Genomic DNA, 18273 nt, shown 5'->3' on the forward strand with positions numbered 1-18273 from the left:
TTTTTTTTTAGTTCATTTCAAAATGATTGTTTGTTTTATCTTTTTTGACAGCTATTTCATATCAATTTTACATATGAAATGTTTAAAACGACAATAACAATAACATATTCAGTAAAATTTCACAAGTGGAGTTTGAGGAGAGTAGAGTGTATGCAGACCTTAGTTAAGATTGTTTTCAAAAGATACTCAGAGTGTAGCAAACCCAAATATAAAAAAGAAAATAGTATACAAAATATAGTAACTAACACACTGAAGTAATAAAATAGTGTAATAATCAAAACATATTAGACAACTCATGATGCGAGATATCAAAAATAAAAACTCAATAAAATCAGGTGATACCAAGTACCAAAAATCAAAGACAATTAAGAAAATCTTGATGTATTCTTAATATCTTTAGCAAACTTTAAGTATTTTTAAATTTCATGTAAAGTAAATATTAAATAAATAAATTAAAACTGAAAAAAATACTTTATTTTTTATATACAAAAAATTGTTTTCCTAAGGAATAGGAGCACCAAGTAAAAAAATAAAAAAAGTCAATAGCAAAAGAAGTTAATACGGACGGAGAATTCCGGCAATTAAGAGTGTCGGTATGTGCAGTTTTCATGAAATATAAAGTCCACACACTGCTCAACTGAACAAACCAACCACTTTGAATTGCCCAATATTTCTATACATTGATGGCGGAAGCTTTCCTTCAAGTTCTGCTACAAAATATCACTTCTTTCATCCAAGATAAACTTGTATTGCTTTTCGGTTTCGAAAAGGAATTTGAAAAGCTCTCGAGTGTGTTTTCCACAATTCAAGCTGTACTTCAAGATGCTCAGGAGAAGCAATTGAAGGACAAGGCAATAGAGAATTGGTTGCAGAAACTCAATTCTGCTGCCTATGAAATTGATGACATATTGGGCGAATGTAAAAATGAGGCAAGAAGATTCGAACAATCTCGATTAGGGTTTTATCATCCAGGAATTATCAATTTCCGTCACAAAATTGGGAAAAGGATGAAACAGATAATGGAGAAACTAGATGCAATTGCCGAGGAAAGAAGCAAGTTCCATTTCCTTGAAAAAATTACCACAGAGAGACAAGCCGCCTCTTCGCGTGAAACAGGTCTGACTGCTAACTAATACTCACTCCGTCCATCATTATTTAGCCGCACTTTACACAATTCTTAATAAATTATAAATAAGGGAATAATTTTATTATATCTGTCTTTGAATATAATAAATAAAATATCTTAAAAAATATAATTAAGAAATGACTATTAATTAATAATAAAAATAAATTAAAAATTATAAATTATCTTTTAATTTTATAAATTGAATAAATATTATTGAATACCTATTTTTATTATAGTAGATAAGTAAAAATGAATGGAGGGAGTACTAGCGACATAGATTAAGAAATCATACATAAGATGAATAATTTTACTAATTTATCCTTTATCTATATTGATGGTAGTCAAGATAATTTATGAAAAATATGATTAATTTTAGAGGTATAATGAGAAAATTTTAATTAATTTTATCTTGATTCAGTAAGTAAATAAGTAATTTGGTATATATATTTTTAGTAAAATGACCAACTAATTTGACACGGAGTACAGTTTGTTACCACATAGTGTGTTTGCACTTTGCCGTGAGGAAAAGTTCTACACTTTTTTTTCTACATAGTAGGATGGCGATGGGGCGGTGCAGGTCTGAACCTGGGTTTGGAACTGTGAAGTTGTGGGACGCGGTGAGGAGGGTTGATTTTTCTAAAAAGGATATTTTGGGGGGTCGCGGATGCAGGTCAACCTTCTTCCTGCATTAAGTTTAAAATTATAATTACAGCATGAATCTTGTATTCAAGCTTTTGAATCTGATGCTTATACAATCTCTTTTGGGATTGTCTTTAATTCCTAAATATCCTTGTTTATTGTTTTAAAAAAATGAAATATCATCTAAGGGTATGATTTAATGATCAATTAAGTAGTTGAGCAAGTTCAAAACTCAGAGTTAATTGATAGTTGTTGTTAGAGACTACAGTCATTAAAAAAAATGAAACATGAGCTTTGGAGTTATCTAAAATACTAATTTTCGTGAACGTGTGTTAGTACGTTGATCTCCAATTTTATTTTAAGTTCGTATCACAAAATAGTTAATCAGAAAAATACTTTAATTGATAGCTATATTATTTGAGGAAGTTATATTTTTTTTCTCACGAACTCAACACATCAATAGGACAATGACAAAATGAATACGAAATGTGAATTAGCCATCCCATCCTGTTACAAAACTAAAAATCTCATAACGAAAATAATAGAACCCGTCAGGTTTCACTTTATGACATAAAAAAAAAACTTATACGTGAATTCTTATCTTGTACAAATAAATTCATATCTTCAAATGTTATGTTCCATAAGAAAAAATATTTCAATTAAGAACAACTATTAAACCAAGAATTAAAAATTAGGTTCAACTATAGCTAGATCATTAGCAGTATATATGAGGAAGAATAAACTAACAGACAAGATAAAAATCACAACCTCTTGATCACCTGAATAAAAAAATACGACATATAGCCTGTAATTTTATTATTTATAAAGTAATACAATTTATTGATAAAGACATCTACAATATATCTCTTGAAAGGAATCAAGAACTCTAAGAAAAACTAAAGAAGAAAATGACTACATACACAAAATATGATTATTGAAAAATCGTTTCTTATTTTAAAAGTTCATTTATATAAGTTGTTGATGAGATCAGAAGGCAAACCAAAGGTCCTTTAACTCCTAAGGAGGTGAAAAGAGTTGGATCAAATAATTTATTAATTTAATAAATAATTCATAAATAAATAATATACATTGTACTACACAGTAGAGGATAGTGAAAAAGACTCTTCATGAAATTATTATTATTTCTTTAAAGCATTTTTGAACTTATAACATTAGTGTTACATTATAGAAAACCATACAGAGCCATAAGTTGTTGTAAGTTATCATAGTAATTATTTTATTAAATTATGTACCTGTTATTAATTTTTAATTATTTATAATCATTTCGAAAATGTATGAACTTTTGGAAAGCTTGTAAAATGAGAGAAATTATATTTTGCTATCATTTATTTTAGCTATTATTAGAATTTAGTATGATAACATTTAAGAAGGTAGACTCCTTTAAAGATTCATTGTTTCTAAATTAATGTAGCCAAGAATTTGGAATGTTTTGACGTTTTGTTTATCTAGTCATGTGAAATTTTGTTTTTAACCTAAAACATGTAATTAAGTCTGGAGTGAATTAAAATTTTACTATTTATTATTTAATTAATTAAATAAATTATAATATTTTAATTTAGTGAAAGGGCAAAATGGTAATTCAATTTTGAAGGTTGGAGCTTTCTGAAGAAAACAACATCGAATTAGTAACTAAGTGAGTATCGAGTTAGTGACAGTGACCGAGTACAAAGGAAGAAGAAGGAAGAGAGAAATTAGGGCATTCTGCTATGTTGAAGAATATTAGAAAATATTGTGTTGTTTCTAGAGGCTTCCCAATACACTTTATATATACATGTCCTAGATATTTTACTAATCCTCTAACTACTAGTTAGTTACAACTAACCTCTTAGTTACAACAAGATAACAACTTTCTAACTAACTACTAACTACTAGTTACAACAAGATAACAACTTCCTAACTAACTACTAAGTCACAGCTCCTATTTTATCACTCCCCCTCAAGCTGACAGGTACAAAAATATCTATTTTACCCCCAGCTTGGAAACAAGATATTCATGCTGTGATCTGTGTAGCCCTTTTGTCATTATATCTGCTTGTTGCTCATGTGTACCTAAGAACAGAGGCTTAATCAGTCCCTTTTGAATCTTCTCTCTAATGAAATGACAGTCTATTTCTATGTGTTTTGTTCTCTCATGATATACTGGATTTGCTGCTATCTGTAGTGCAGCTTTACTATCACAAAAAAGCTCCACTGGCATCTCCAATTCTTCACCTAATTCTTTATATAATCCAGCAATCCACATTATTTCAGAGACAGTGGAGGCCATGCTTCTGTACTCCGATTCTGCTGAGCTTCTTGAAATTGTTGTTTGCTTCTTTGACTTCCAAGAAATCAAGGATTCACCATGTTTGATCAAGAAACCTGTGACTGATCTTCTAGTATTTGGGCATGATGCCCAATCAGCATCACAGTACCCTGTCAACTTGTTCTCATTTCTGCTATTCATCAATATTCCCATGGCTGGATTCCTTTTTATGTATCTTACTACGTTGAGATGTAAAGAAAGTAGTTAAAGGAGTTAAAAATAAGGTCAGTATAGTCATTTTAGCTATTACATAGTTAGAACTAACTAACTAATTTGTTAGTCAGTTAAGTCCATGTAATTGGCTATATATACATAGCAACTATGTACTGTTGATGAAAAAAGGGCATTTCATAGTTAGCCCTAAAATAAAACTTCTTCTTCTCTCTACTCTAACGCCTTTCTTCTTCAGCTTCTTCATCTTCTCCATCTTCTTCATCTCTACCTTCTTCATGGCTGATCAGTGAAGAAGCAGAGCTCAAATAAGCTCATGGTATCAGAGCGTTGGTCACTGGAAAGAGTTCACACAGCTGAGTCAAAGACTCGAAGATCATAGTCAAAGAATCAGTCAAAGTGGTTAGCTTGTAGTTTACAGATCTGAGCTCCGTCGAAGCCAAAACTGTAACCAACACTGACTTCTGCAACAAAGAGCTCAAAAGGTTGAAGAAATGACAGGTGAAGCCACAGATTCAGCTCAACGAGTGGGTATACCAAGTTCAGCAAGCTCAGCAGGTAACAATAGACAAGGTATTGACTATAATCATCCCCTATTCCTTAGCCCCACGGATGTGAGTGGTATAAGCATCATCTCGTTTCAGTTGCAATGTATTGAAAACTACACCTTATAGAATCGGTCAATCAAATTAGCATTGTTAGGTAGAAACAAATTAGGGCTTGTGGATGGAACGTGCAGGAAAGAAATGTATGGTGAAGAACTGTGGGGCCAATGGGAAAGAGCAAATGCAATTGTGTTGTCATGGCTTATGAATTCAGTCTCGAAGAGTTTGTTGAGTGGAATTGCGTTTGCGTCGAATGCTTCAAGTGTGTGGACTGACCTGCAAGAGAGGTTCGATAGAGTTGATGGATTAAGAACTTATAGCCTACACAAAGAAATAGCTACCTTAAAACAAGGAACAACCTCTGTATCAGCATATTATACAAGGCTGAAAGCATTGTGGGATGAGTTTGAAGTGTTAGTGCCCTCACCTTGCTGCAATTGTGAGAAGTCCAAAGGTTTTGTAGCCCACATGAATAGACAAAAGTTGTATCAATTTCTAATGGGACTGAATGACACATATCATCAAGCTAGAAGTCAAATTCTCGTGATAGATCCCTTACCTACTATCAATCAAGCGTATGCTATGATAGTAGGAGATGAGAGTCAAAAGGCTGTGGTTACAGGAATCAACAATTTGGGACTATATGCATCAACTTCTGAGTCAGTAGCTATGTACTCAAGAATTGGAAACAGTTCAGGTATGAATAATAGGTTCAAGAAAAATACATCCTTAATCTGTGATTTTTGTAAGTGTAGGGGCCACACCAAAGAGTCCTGCTACAAGGTGGTAGGGTATCCTCCAGATTTCAAGTCCAAAAGAAAGGCCCAGAGTGCAAACATGGTCCATGCAGACACTAATAGCCTTATAAATCAATCTCAGCAGTCAGGTCAGGCTAACTTCTCTTATGGCTTGAACACAAATGTGACTGATGAAGCTGTGTGGGGCAGGAATAGCACAGTATAGCACACTGCAAACAAATCATCAACCACTACTTCTAACAAGGCAGTTGAGAAAGAGGTCAAGCAACTACTTCAGGGTTGTACATTCACAAAAGATCAGTATGAACAAATTCTTATGATGATGAATCAACAGCCTGGTTCAAGAGCCAATGCACCTGATTGCAATAAGGCAAATAATGCAGGTAAGGCCCTATGTGTAACTGAAAATAGTGATGTGTGGATAGTGGATACAGGGGCAACAAACCATATGGTGTCTAAACTGCAGATGCTACTAAAGGAATCTGTCCTTCAACTTAACACTCCTAAGGATGTGTGCTTACCTAATGGTGGTACCACTAAAGTAACTCATATTGGTTCTTGTAGTCTACCATCTAAGAGTTTGATTACTAATGTGTTCCATATTCCAGAATTCAAGTATAACTTGATGTCTGTCAGCAAAATAATCAAGGAATTAGGCTGCTCTGTCTCCTTCTTCCCTGATTTCTGTGTTTTCCAGGAACTCTACACTGGGAAGGTGAAGGAAGTTGGTAGAGAAGAGGGGGGTCTGTATCTGCTATGGAACCAATTAACTCAAGGCGATGCAAGTAAGGCTAAGGAATCTGCATACTCTGTTGATGTTGTTTATCCAACAGACAAGGAATTAGATATGGAGCTATGGCATAAAAGGCTAGGACATGTGTCTTCAACTGTACTGGCCAAGATGTTCAATATGAATAAAGTTAGAATGTGTAAGGTGTCTGAATGCTTAGTGTGTCCATTTGCAAAACAAACTAGACCTGTATTCCCTTCTAGTATCATCAAAAGCAGTAGCTGCTTTGATTTGATACATGTTGATCTTTGGGGACCTTATAATACAACTACATTTGATGGCAACAAGTACTTTCTTACAATAGTTGATGACTTTTCAAGAATGACTTGGCTATTCTTACTTAAACACAAATCAGATGTGTGTGTGTCTCTTAAACTTTTCTTACAGTATACTAAGAATCAGTTTGACAAGGTGGTCAAGGTCTTAAGGTCTAATAATGGTACTGAGTTTGTGAATTCAGTATGTGATAATATGTTCACAGCACTGGGTATTATCCATCAAAGGTCTTGTCCATACACTCCTCAACAAAATGGAGTGGCTGAGAGGAAACACAGACATCTACTAGAAGTAACCAGAGCCCTCAGGTTTCAAGCAAAAATACCTATCAGATTTTGGGGTCATTGTGTCCTAGCAGCTGCTTATCTGATCAATAGACTTCCTAGTAGTGTGCTTCAGTTCCAATCTCCTTATGAAAGATTGTATGGCAAAAAAACAGGTTTATCTCATTTGAGAACCATTGGTTGCCTAGCTCTAGCCAAGAATCTCACTGAACATGACAAACTCATGCCCAGATCAAAGTCAGTTGTGCACATGGGGTACTCTGAAGTGCAGAAAGGCTATATCTTGTTTGACTTGCACAATAACACATTCTTTGTCAGCAGGGATGTTCAGTTTAGAGAAGCCATATTTCCATTTGCCAAGGATGATGGCTCAGCCACCCAGCAATTGTTTGTAGATAACCTACAAGGTTTAGGTGAGACAGCTCCACAGCTTCAACTATCCCCATTCACAATCCCAGGTATTGCTCCATCTGTAATTTCTGAAGAGGTTGCACAATAACACATTCTTTGTCAGCAGGGATGTTCAGTTTAGAGAAGCCATATTTCCATTTGCCAAGGATGATGGCTCAGCCACCCAGCAATTGTTTGTAGATAACCTACAAGGTTTAGGTGAGACAGCTCCACAACTTCAACTATCCCCATTCACAATCCCAGGTACTGCTCCATCTGTAATTTCTGAAGAGGCTACATGTGGGCATCCAGATGCTGGTGAGCAAGATTGTGTGTCTACACAAAAACACACTATTGCAAGTGATACTAATGTGTCTGGGCCACCTGTTACTAGAAGATCTGCCAGGTCTAAACATCCTCCCATATGGCTGAAGGATTTTGTCTCTTTGAATGTTAAACAGGCTGTTCAATATCCACTATCCAACTATGTAAACTACTCTCATCTGTCACCTTCTCATCAGTGCTTTATTGCAGCTACATCCTTTGTGATAGAACCTACCAGCTATGTTGAAGCAGTCAAAGACCCAAGATGGGTTGAAGCTATGCAGACAGAGATCCAGGCCTTAGAAAACAACAATACCTGGGAAGTCACTTCCTTACCTGCAGGGAAGAAGCCTATTGGTTGCAGATGGATCTACAAGGTTAAATACAAATCCACAGGTGAAATAGAGAGGTTCAAAGCCAGGCTAGTAGCAAAAGGATACAGCCAACAAGAAGGGATTGATTACAAAGAAACATTTTCTCCTGTTGTGAAGATGGTGACTGTCAGGGTTGTTCTTGCCATGGCAGCTTCCAAGAACTGGCACATCCATCAGATGGATGTCTTCAATGCTTTTCTACATGGAGACCTAGAGGATGAAATATATATGCATCTGCCTCAGGGATTTGTCAGTCAAGGGGAGAATGTATATAGACTAACAAAGTCCCTTTATGGACTCAAACAAGCTCCAAGGCAGTGGAATCACAAACTTACTGAGGCTCTTATTTCTCTCAAGTTCAAACAAAACCAATATGATTATTCACTATTCATCAACAAGTCAGTAGAAGGTATTGTCATTGTACTTGTATATGTAGATGACATGTTAGTTACTGGCAGCAGCCTAAAGCTGATAGAAGAGACAAAGAAAGCTCTACAAAGTGCATTCAAGATAAAGGACTTAGGGGAGCTCAAATACTTTCTGGGGATTGAATTTGCAAGATCCACAGCAGGAATACTCATGCATCAGAGGAAGTACACTCTTGATCTAATAGCAGAAGTAGGAATGACTGCAGTTAAGCCAGCAGCAACACCAATGGATGCCAACATCAAGCTCACATCAAAGCTCTATGATGACCATGTGAACCAAAAGCAAGAAGAGCTACATGATCCTCCAATAGATCAGGCAGCCTATCAAAAACTCATAGGTAAACTTCTGTATCTCAACATGACAAAGCCAGATATAGCCTTCAGTACTCAAACATTAAGTCAGTTTCTGAACCAGCCAAAGAAGTCACACATGGAGGCAGCCCTAAGAGTAGTCAAATATTTGAAGAGACAACCTGGACAAGGTATACTACTATCCAGTCAATCAGACAACCAAATTACAGCTTTCTGTGATGCAGACTGGGCAGCATGTGCACTCACCAGGAAATCAGTCACATGATACTTGATCAAGATGGGAAAATCACTAATATCTTGGAAAGCCAAGAAACAAACTACAGTGTCTAGAAGTTCAGTTGAGGCTGAATATAGAAGCATGGCATCTACTGTTTCAGAACTTGTGTGGTTGTTGGGAATGTTGAAGGAAGTTGGGGCTGATATGAAGGTACCAGTGCAGGTCTATAGTGATAGCAAAGCTGCAATTCAAATTGCAGCCAATCCAGTTTATCACGAAAGAACAAAACATATAGAGATAGATTGTCATTTCATTAGAGAAAGACTACAACAAGGCATGATCAAAGTTGACTACTTACCAACCCAAGAACAACCAGCTGATATATTGACAAAGGGACTGTCTAGAGCTCAATATGAGCACCTTCTATCCAAGCTTGGAGCTTTAAATATTTTTGCACCTCCTAGCTTGAACGGGAGTGTTGAGATGTAAAGAAAGTAGTTAAAGGAGTTAGAAAATCAGTTAGAAATAAGGTCAGTATAGTCATTTTAGCTATTACATAGTTAGAACTAACTAACTAATTTGTTAGTCAGTTAAGTCCATGTAATTGGCTATATATACATAGCAACTATGTACTGTTGATGAAAAAAGGGCATTTCATAGTTAGCCCTAAAATAAAACTTCTTCTTCTCTCTACTCTAACGCCTCTCTTCTTCAGCTTCTTCATCTTCTCCATCTTCTTCATCTCTACCCTCTTCATGGCTGATCAGTGAAGAAGCAGAGCTCATATAAGCTCATACTATCTTCAATGCTGCATCCATATGAGACCTTTTTGGCTTCTGCAAAAATTGACTTAAGGTTTGAACAGCAAAACAAATATCTGGCGTAGTTAGTGTCAGGCATAGTAATCTTCCAATTAATCTCGGATATGGTCTTATGTCCTCAGGTAGGGTCATGTACACCTCATCATGCAAATCACCCTGTAAAAAAGCATTATACAAATCCATTTGATGAATGTGCCAGGCAGAAGCAGCAGCTATAGAGAGTACACTTCTCACTGTGACAATTTTCACAACAGGAGAAAAAGTATCTAAGTTGTCAAGGCCCTCCCTTTGATTATAGCCTTTTGCAACTAATCTTGCCTTATATCTTTCAATGTGACCATCAGCTCTGAATTTTACTTTGTAAACCCATCTGCAACCAATAGGATGTTTACCTGGAGGTAATGGAACTAACTGCCAAGTATGATTATCTTCAAGAGCCTGAATCTCTTCTTTCATAGCTTGGATCCAATTTGGATCTGAGCAAGCTTCATGATATGATTTGGGTTCTGTAGTGCAAGAAAAAGAAGTTAGGTACTGCTGGTAAGAAGGAGAGAGGTTGCCATAACTCAGCACATGAGAAAGGGGATATGGAGTTGATGTTGCAACACTGTTGGAAACATAATCTGTCATCCAAGTGGGTTGCTTTCTTTGTCGGGAAGAGGTTCTAACAGTTGGTACTTCAATGGGAGGTTCAGGATCAGGAGCAGCAGGAACTGCACTAACAGGAACACCATTAGTAGGAGAATTATTTAGTGAGACAGGATCAGTAAATACCTCATCAGAGAAAGTAGCAGGGGGCTCAGAGATGAAGGGATTTGTAGAAGTATTTAGAAAGATGGGACCAGTGTGTGTATTGGTCCTAAAAGGAAAAATGTCTTCTTTGAAAAGTACATCTCTGGATAAGAAAAAGGAATGAGTCACCAGGCTGTACAACACATAGCCCTTAGTCACAAAAGAATATCTCATGTGCACTACAGGCACAGCTAATCAAATTTATCACCTGAAGGCAGCTTTTTGGCATAGCATAAGCAGCCTATAGTTATGAGATGATTAAGGGAGCATCTGTGACCATGAAATACTTCAAAGGGTGTTTTTCCCTTTAAGGCAACTGAGGGTAATCTGTTCATCATGTAAACAACCCCTAATACACAATGCCCCCAAAACTTCAAAGGAAAGGCCCCTTGAAATCTGATTGCTCTTGCCAACTCCAAAATGTGTCTATGCTTTCGCTCAACTACTCCATTCTGTTAAGGGGTGTAGACACAACTTCTTTGATGTACTATACCATTGGCCAGAAACAACTGCACACATTCTGAATTGACAAACTCAGATCCATTATCTGACCTGAACACCTTAATGGTCTTATTGAATTGAGTTTGGATCAACTGTATAAAGTTTCGAAGGACTACAACATCATTTTTAAGTTGGAGAAAATATATCCAGGTCATACGTGAATGATCATCAACAATAGTCAAAAACAATCTATAACCATCAACAGTTTGAACATGAAAAGGAACCCATACATCCAAATGCAACAAATCAAAAACAGTAGAAGATTTAGTTTCACTAACAGGAAAAGCCATTCTAGTGTGTTTAGCAAGAGGACACAATTCACACTTGTCTAAAGCTTGTTTGCAGTGACCATGATCAATATCCAGAAGTTTCTGCATTGCACCAACAGAAGCATGACCCATTCTTCTGTGCCACAACATAATATCTACTGCATTCTTAGTAGCAATCAATCCTCTCAGCAACTGTTGCTTGTCTTGTGATCCTGTTATTTTGTGCTTTAGCAAATAGAGACCTTCTTTCTCTCTACCAATCTCCAACACCTTCCCACTTGAGAGGTCCTGGAATATATGAAATTCAGGAAAGAAATTGACCGAACAACATAACTCCCTGGTAATCTTGGCGATTGATAAAAGATTATATCTAAATTCAGGTATATACAGCACATTGCCTATAGTGTGGCCATCAATTATTTCGCAATTTCCAGTGTGAGTCACATTTACTACCTCACCATTAGGTAGATGCACCTGTTTATCAGTAATAACAGTGTGCTCTTCTTGTAAGAGCTCTTTATTAGATGTCATATGATTCGTAGCTCCGCTGTCTACTATCCATTCCTCCCTTTTATCTTTTACAGAACATGCTGAAATAGTATCTGATTTCTCATGTACAGTCACATTGGATGCAATAATGTTACCTTCCATGTTAGGAGATTCTGCATTTGATAACTTGCTCATGCTTGCTGAAGATGTTTCTCCTTGCTGTTCCTTGTCCAAAAATTGCATCAATCGATTGTTGCGATAAGGATCCTCTAATAATCTCATTAACTGATTACAATTGCCCTGAGGTAAAGCCGCTCCTCTGTAAACTTCAATATCAGGTGTCTTGCCTCTAATACCTTCAGGAAACTTAGAAGATTCTTCCTTCACATTATACACTCTTCCTTTAGGTTCTTCTCTTCTTACCTGGTAGCCATTGTTTCTAGGATCTCCATCACGTGCGTGAATAGGATTGGCACCATTTGGTTTCCTTTTAAACTTGTAATCTGGAGGATAACCATGCAATTTGTAGCAATCCATTTTTAGATGACCTTTCAACTTGCAATAATCACATTGCACATCCATATTCTTCTTGAATCTACTGAAATTTCCTCCTCGACTTGTCATGAGAGCTGTTATTTCTCCATTCATGGATGATCCAGTCGCATTGACCATAACTCTTTGACTTTCTCGTTCAATCATCATAGAGTAGGCTTGGTTAATGGATGGGAGTGGAACCAATATCAAAATTTGACCTCGAGATTGTTCATATGACTCATTTAGTCCCATTAAAAATTGCAACAATTTTTGTCTCTTCATAAACTCCTCGAAATCGCGCGATTTCTCGCAATTGCATACAGGAAAGGGGCTAAGCTATCAAACTCAGCCCACAGTAACCGCAGCTTCGTAAAATATTTAGAAATACTGCTCGTACCTTGAGTTGTGGTTGCAATTTCTCTGTGCAACTAGAAGATCCTCGATCCATCCACCTTATCAAAACGCTCTTTCAGATCATTCCACACAGAACTCGCATCAGAAGAGTACACAATTCCACTTAGCAACTCTTTTGACACGCAATTCATTATCCATGACAGAACTATGGCGTTGCATCGCTCCCACAGATTTGTCAAATTCGCACCAAAATTAGCCTTCTTACATGTTCCATTGATGAATTCCAGCTTGTTGCGTCCAAGTATGGCGATTCGCATCGAACGACTCCAAACCGAATAGTTTTCAGATCCCGTTAACTGAATAGAAATCAACACCACTCCGGAAGTGTCTGATGCACTTAGATACAGTTGATGATTGTGACTCAGCTTCTCCGGCAGCTCGTTGTCCAGATCCTCCGCCATTGTTCCTCTTCACTGATTTCGACAGCTTCGACCTTCAAGCAACTCAATCTAGACCATATCTATGGCCTATGGCTATGATACCATGAAGAAAACAGCATCGAATTAGTAACTAAGTGAGTATCGAGTTAGTGACAGTGACCGAGTACAAAGGAAGAAGAAGGAAGAGAGAAATTAGGGCATTCTGCTATATTGAAGAATATTAGAAAATATTGTGTTGTTTCTAGAGGCTTCCCAATACACTTTATATATACATGTCCTAGATATTTTACTAATCCTCTAACTACTAGTTAGTTACAACTAACCTCTTAGTTACAACAAGATAACAACTTTCTAACTAACTACTAACTACTAGTTACAACAAGATAACAACTTCCTAACTAACTACTAAGTCACAGCTCCTATTTTATCACTTTCCACTTATATATATATATATATATATATATATATATATATGATATGATATGATGATGATGATGATGATGAAGATGAAATATGAATGAATGAATATGATGATCCCGTTCTATATCAGTATATCCAAAAGATTTTTCTAGTGAAAGTGAACCTTAAGTCTGGATCTGCTATTGGAACTGGTTTTTGTGGCACTAAACAATGCAAGGGGTATGGATATATTTTGCATTAACATTTGTTTAGATGCTTTTTTTAATCAAATTTTAAAAAACAAAAAGCAAAGAAATGAGAAGTATACAGAGACTGACTTCTTCATAGTATTTCTCATATGAGAAAAAAAGAACTTTGTTTTTTAGGGTATGAGTCTATCTTAGATTACCATTTGTGAGTTATGAAACATCAGTCTAAACTGTAAAAACAGATGTTTTGAAGAAAGTTGGGGAAAACAATTCTTTCGGGAAGGAATTAGATACACATGGATAGTATGTAGCAGTTTTCTTAGTAAAAAAAAATAGCAAATTATGCGTGTTGGGGTGAGGCGGGTTGAAAACAGCAAATTTTGCAAGGTGGGGCGATTGAAATCTTTGCGGGTTTGTGTGGGTTTGCCCTGCACCACCCCATCTGCCATCCCTGTCTACATGATTGTTTTGTCTCTTTGTTTTGCAAAAGTCTTCTATATTTCGTGCTGACTCATTCTAATGAGCTCAATTGTGACAAATCTTTTGTGTTCACACTACTTGGAACAGGTTTTGTTTTAACTGAACCAAAAGTCTATGGAAGGGACAAAGAGGAGGATGAGATTGTGAAAATCCTGATAAACAATGTTGATGTTGCCCAAGAACTTCCAGTCTTCCCTATAATTGGTATGGCGGGACTAGGAAAGACGACACTTGCCCAAATGATCTTCAATGATGAGAGAGTGACTAAGCATTTCAATCCCAAAATATGGGTTTGTGTCTCAGATGATTTTGATGAGAAAAGGCTAATTAAGACAATTGTTGGAAATATTGAAAGAAGTTCTCATGATGTCGAGGACTTGGCTTCATTACAGAAGAAGCTTCAGGAGTTATTGAATGGAAAACGATACTTGCTTGTCTTAGATGATGTTTGGAATGATGATCTAGAAAAGTGGGCCAAGTTGAGAGCAGTCTTAAACGTTGGAGCAAGAGGTGCTTCTATTCTAGCTGCTACTCGTCTTGAAAAGGTTGGATCAATTATAGGAACGTCGCAACCATATCATTTGTCAAATTTGTCTCCACATGATGGTTTACAGTTGTTTATGCAACGCGCATTTGGGCAACAAAGAGAAGTGAATCCTAATCTAGTGGCCATTGGAAAGGAGATTGTGAAGAAATGTGGTGGCGTTCCTTTAGCAGCCAAGACTCTTGGTGGTCTTTTACGCTTCAAGAGAGACGAAAGTGAATGGGAACATGTGAGAGATAATGAGATTTGGAGACTGCCTCAAGATGAAAGTTCTATTTTACCTGCCCTGAAACTGAGTTATCATCACCTTCCACTTGATTTGAGACAATGCTTTGCGTATTGCGCGGTATTCCCAAAGGACACCAAAATGGTAAAGGAAAATCTCATCAATCTCTGGATGGCACATGGTTTTCTTTTACCAAAGGGAAACTTGGAGCTAGAGGAAGTGGGTAATGAAGTATGGAAAGAATTATACTTGAGGTCTTTATTCCAAGAGATTGAAATTAAATCCGGTAATACTTATTTCAAGATACATGATCTCATCCATGATTTGGCTACTTCTCTGTTTTCAGCAAGTGCAGCAAGCAGCAATATTCGCGAAATAAATGTAAAAGGTTACACACATATGATGTCCATTGGTTTCGCTGAAGTGGTGTCTTCTTACTCTCCTTCGCTCTTGAAAAAGTTTGTCTCGTTAAGGGTGCTTAATCTAAGTTACTCAAAACTTGAGCAATTGCCCTCTTCCATTGGAGATCTATTACATTTAAGATACCTGGACCTGTCTCGCAATAACTTTTGTAGTCTTCCAGAGAGGCTATGCAAGCTTCAAAATCTGCAGACTCTTGATCTACATAATTGCTACTCACTTTATTGTTTGCCAAAACAAACAAGTAAACTTGTTAGTCTCCGAAATCTTGTACTTGATGGCTGTCCATTGACTTCTACTCCACCAAGGATAGGATTGTTGACATGCCTTAAGACTCTAGGTTGCTTTATTGTGGGAAGGAAGAAAGGTTATCAACTTGGTGAACTAAAAAACCTAAATCTCTATGGCTCAATTTCAATCACACACCTTGAGAGAGTGAAGAATGATACGGATGCAGAAGCCAATCTATCTGCAAAAGCAAATCTGCAATCTTTAAGCATGAGTTGGTATAACGATGGACCAAACAGATATGAATCAGAAGAACTTAAAGTGCTTGAAGCCCTCAAACCACACCCCAATCTAAAATATTTAGAGATCATTGCCTATGGAGGATTCCGTTTTCCAAGTTGGATATATTACTCAGTTTTGGAGAAGGTCGTCTCTATTAGAATTAAAAGCTGCAAAAACTGCCTGTGCTTACCACCCTTAGGTGAGCTACCTTGTCTAGAAAGTCTAGAGCTACAATATGGGTCTGTGGAGGTGGAGTATATTGAAGAGGATGATGTTCATTCTAGATTCTCCACAAGAAGAAGGTTTCCATCCCTGAAAAGACTTCGTATATGGTTCTTTCGTAATTTGAAAGGGTTGGTGAAAGAGGAAGGAGAAGAGAAATTCCCCATGCTTGAAGAAATGGCAATTTTATATTGCCCTATGTTTGTATTTCCAACCCTTTCTTCTGTCAAGAAATTAGAAGTTCATGTTGGCACAAATGCAACAGGTTTGAGCTCCATATCTAATCTTAGCACTCTTACTTCCCTCCGCATTGGCGCTAACTACGAAGCGACTTCACTCCCAGAAGAGATGTTCAAAAGTCTTACAAATCTCGAATACTTGAGTTTCTTTGACTTCAAGAATCTCAAAGAGCTGCCTGCCAGCCTGACTAGTCTCAATGCTTTGAAGCGTCTCCAAATTGAAAGTTGTGACGCACTAGATAGTCTCCCTGAACAAGGGCTGGAAGGTTTAACTTCACTCACTCAGTTATTTATTAAATACTGTAAGATGCTAAAATGTTTACCCGAGGGATTGCAGCACCTAACAGCCCTCACAAATTTTGGAGTAACTGGTTGTCCAGAACTGGAAAAGCGCTGTGATAAGGAAATCGGAGAAGACTGGCACAAAATTGCTCACATTCCAAATCTGGATATTCGTTAGTCTTATTGTCGTTGTTTCTTGGGTTCTTTGTTTGTGAGTTTCCCACACAGGTTACATTCCTGCCATTGGATGTAATGCTGTGATTTTCTTTTGGAAACAAATCAACGATTAAGATCTATTTGTACTGTTACTTATGACGTAAAATCCATTCCCTGTACTTGCTCATGTTGTATTGATATGCACTATTTCTGATTATCCTCTACCAGAGGTAGTGTTGATAAGGATACAAAGGAGTCTATACTGCAACTGTTAGGGTATGAAATGGGGGAATTGCCTTTCAAATATCTTGGTGTACCACTCTCTACCAAGAGGCTCGCTATTCCGCAATGCCAACCTCTGTTGCTAGGATTACTACCTGGATGGCAAGGGTCCTATGCAGGCAGACTTCAATTGAAGTCGAAGCGTATTGGACACAACTATTTCTGCTACCTCAGAAAGTAATCAGATTGGTGGAAGTTATATGTTGAACATACTTGTGGACTGGAGAAGTAAATATATCCAAGAGGGCACTGGTCTCATGGGACAGAGTATGCTTACCCAAAAGTGCAGGAGGGCTGAAAATTTGGAATCACGCAGCCATCTGCAAGCTGTTCTGGGGAATGAATGTGTCCTATCACCTATGTAATTTGGCTGATGAAACTGCTCAACATATATACTTTGAATGTTCCTAATCTAGAGCTGTTTGACAGAATATCTTACATGGATGAAATGGACTAGAACCATATTAAAGCTGTTTGGCTTCATAACAAACATTATATAGTAATGGCCTAGTCCAACTTGGTCTTCATACCCATATTCTATTTTTCATGACAGAAAACAAAAAATTAAAATGAAAAAACATTTACATTCAGAAGATAAATACACTGTATGAAGGATTCGACTTAAAGTTTAGCTTATATGCAGTTAAACCTAAAAAGTATTTACAGGTTACTTTTCAAAAACATGGGATTTGTGATTTTCATAATATGATAACTAAATTACTTGCTATTAACAAATAAATGTGACAAATTTACATTATATAAGTTTAACTCTTTCACTTATATTCTACCATCAGCGTGTATTTTAACTTCTTGTAGTAGGCAGGGGCTGCTCTACAGCTTTGAAAAAAGGCAATTGTCTTAGCCCCACAAATTTGAGCAGCCTCATTTTTAAAAATAAAAAATAAAATAGGTTATAAGTATTTTTTTTAAAATATCAAGTATTATTTGTAGAAAATATAAATTTTTCATATTATAGGAAAGAAGTGATAGAAGTTTGATAAATCTCGAATACTATGTCTCAAGAAAGATTAAATAATTGACTATAATAAATTTCATAAAAAATATATTAAAAATTTAAGGCCTC

At 36.6% G+C, this 18273-nt stretch overlaps 1 protein-coding gene across 1 annotated transcript; it reads left to right on the forward strand.

Moving 5' to 3' along the window:
- Window positions 1–520: 520 nt before the first annotated feature.
- LOC129889616 (putative disease resistance protein RGA4) lies at window positions 521–17732 on the forward strand. Its single transcript, XM_055964997.1, has 2 exons — window positions 521–1116; window positions 14396–17732. Exons 1-2 carry the CDS (start codon window positions 684–686, stop codon window positions 16927–16929), a joined length of 2967 nt encoding a protein of 988 aa, XP_055820972.1. The 5' UTR covers window positions 521–683; the 3' UTR covers window positions 16930–17732.
- Window positions 17733–18273: the final 541 nt, after the last annotated feature.

This window comes from Solanum dulcamara, chromosome 5 (genome assembly GCF_947179165.1).
Source record: "Solanum dulcamara chromosome 5, daSolDulc1.2, whole genome shotgun sequence".
Classification (NCBI taxonomy): domain Eukaryota; kingdom Viridiplantae; phylum Streptophyta; class Magnoliopsida; order Solanales; family Solanaceae; genus Solanum; species Solanum dulcamara.

What these genes read in the sequence shown, in the direction of transcription:
- LOC129889616 (XM_055964997.1), top strand. Translation starts at nt 684, where the DNA reads ATGGCGGAAGCTTTCCTTCAAGTTCTGCTACAAAATATCACTTCTTTC. An exon ending in CGCCTCTTCGCGTGAAACAG is followed by an intron (nt 1,117 to 14,395) that starts GTCTGACTGCTA and finishes TACTTGGAACAG; the next exon opens with GTTTTGTTTTAACTGAACCA.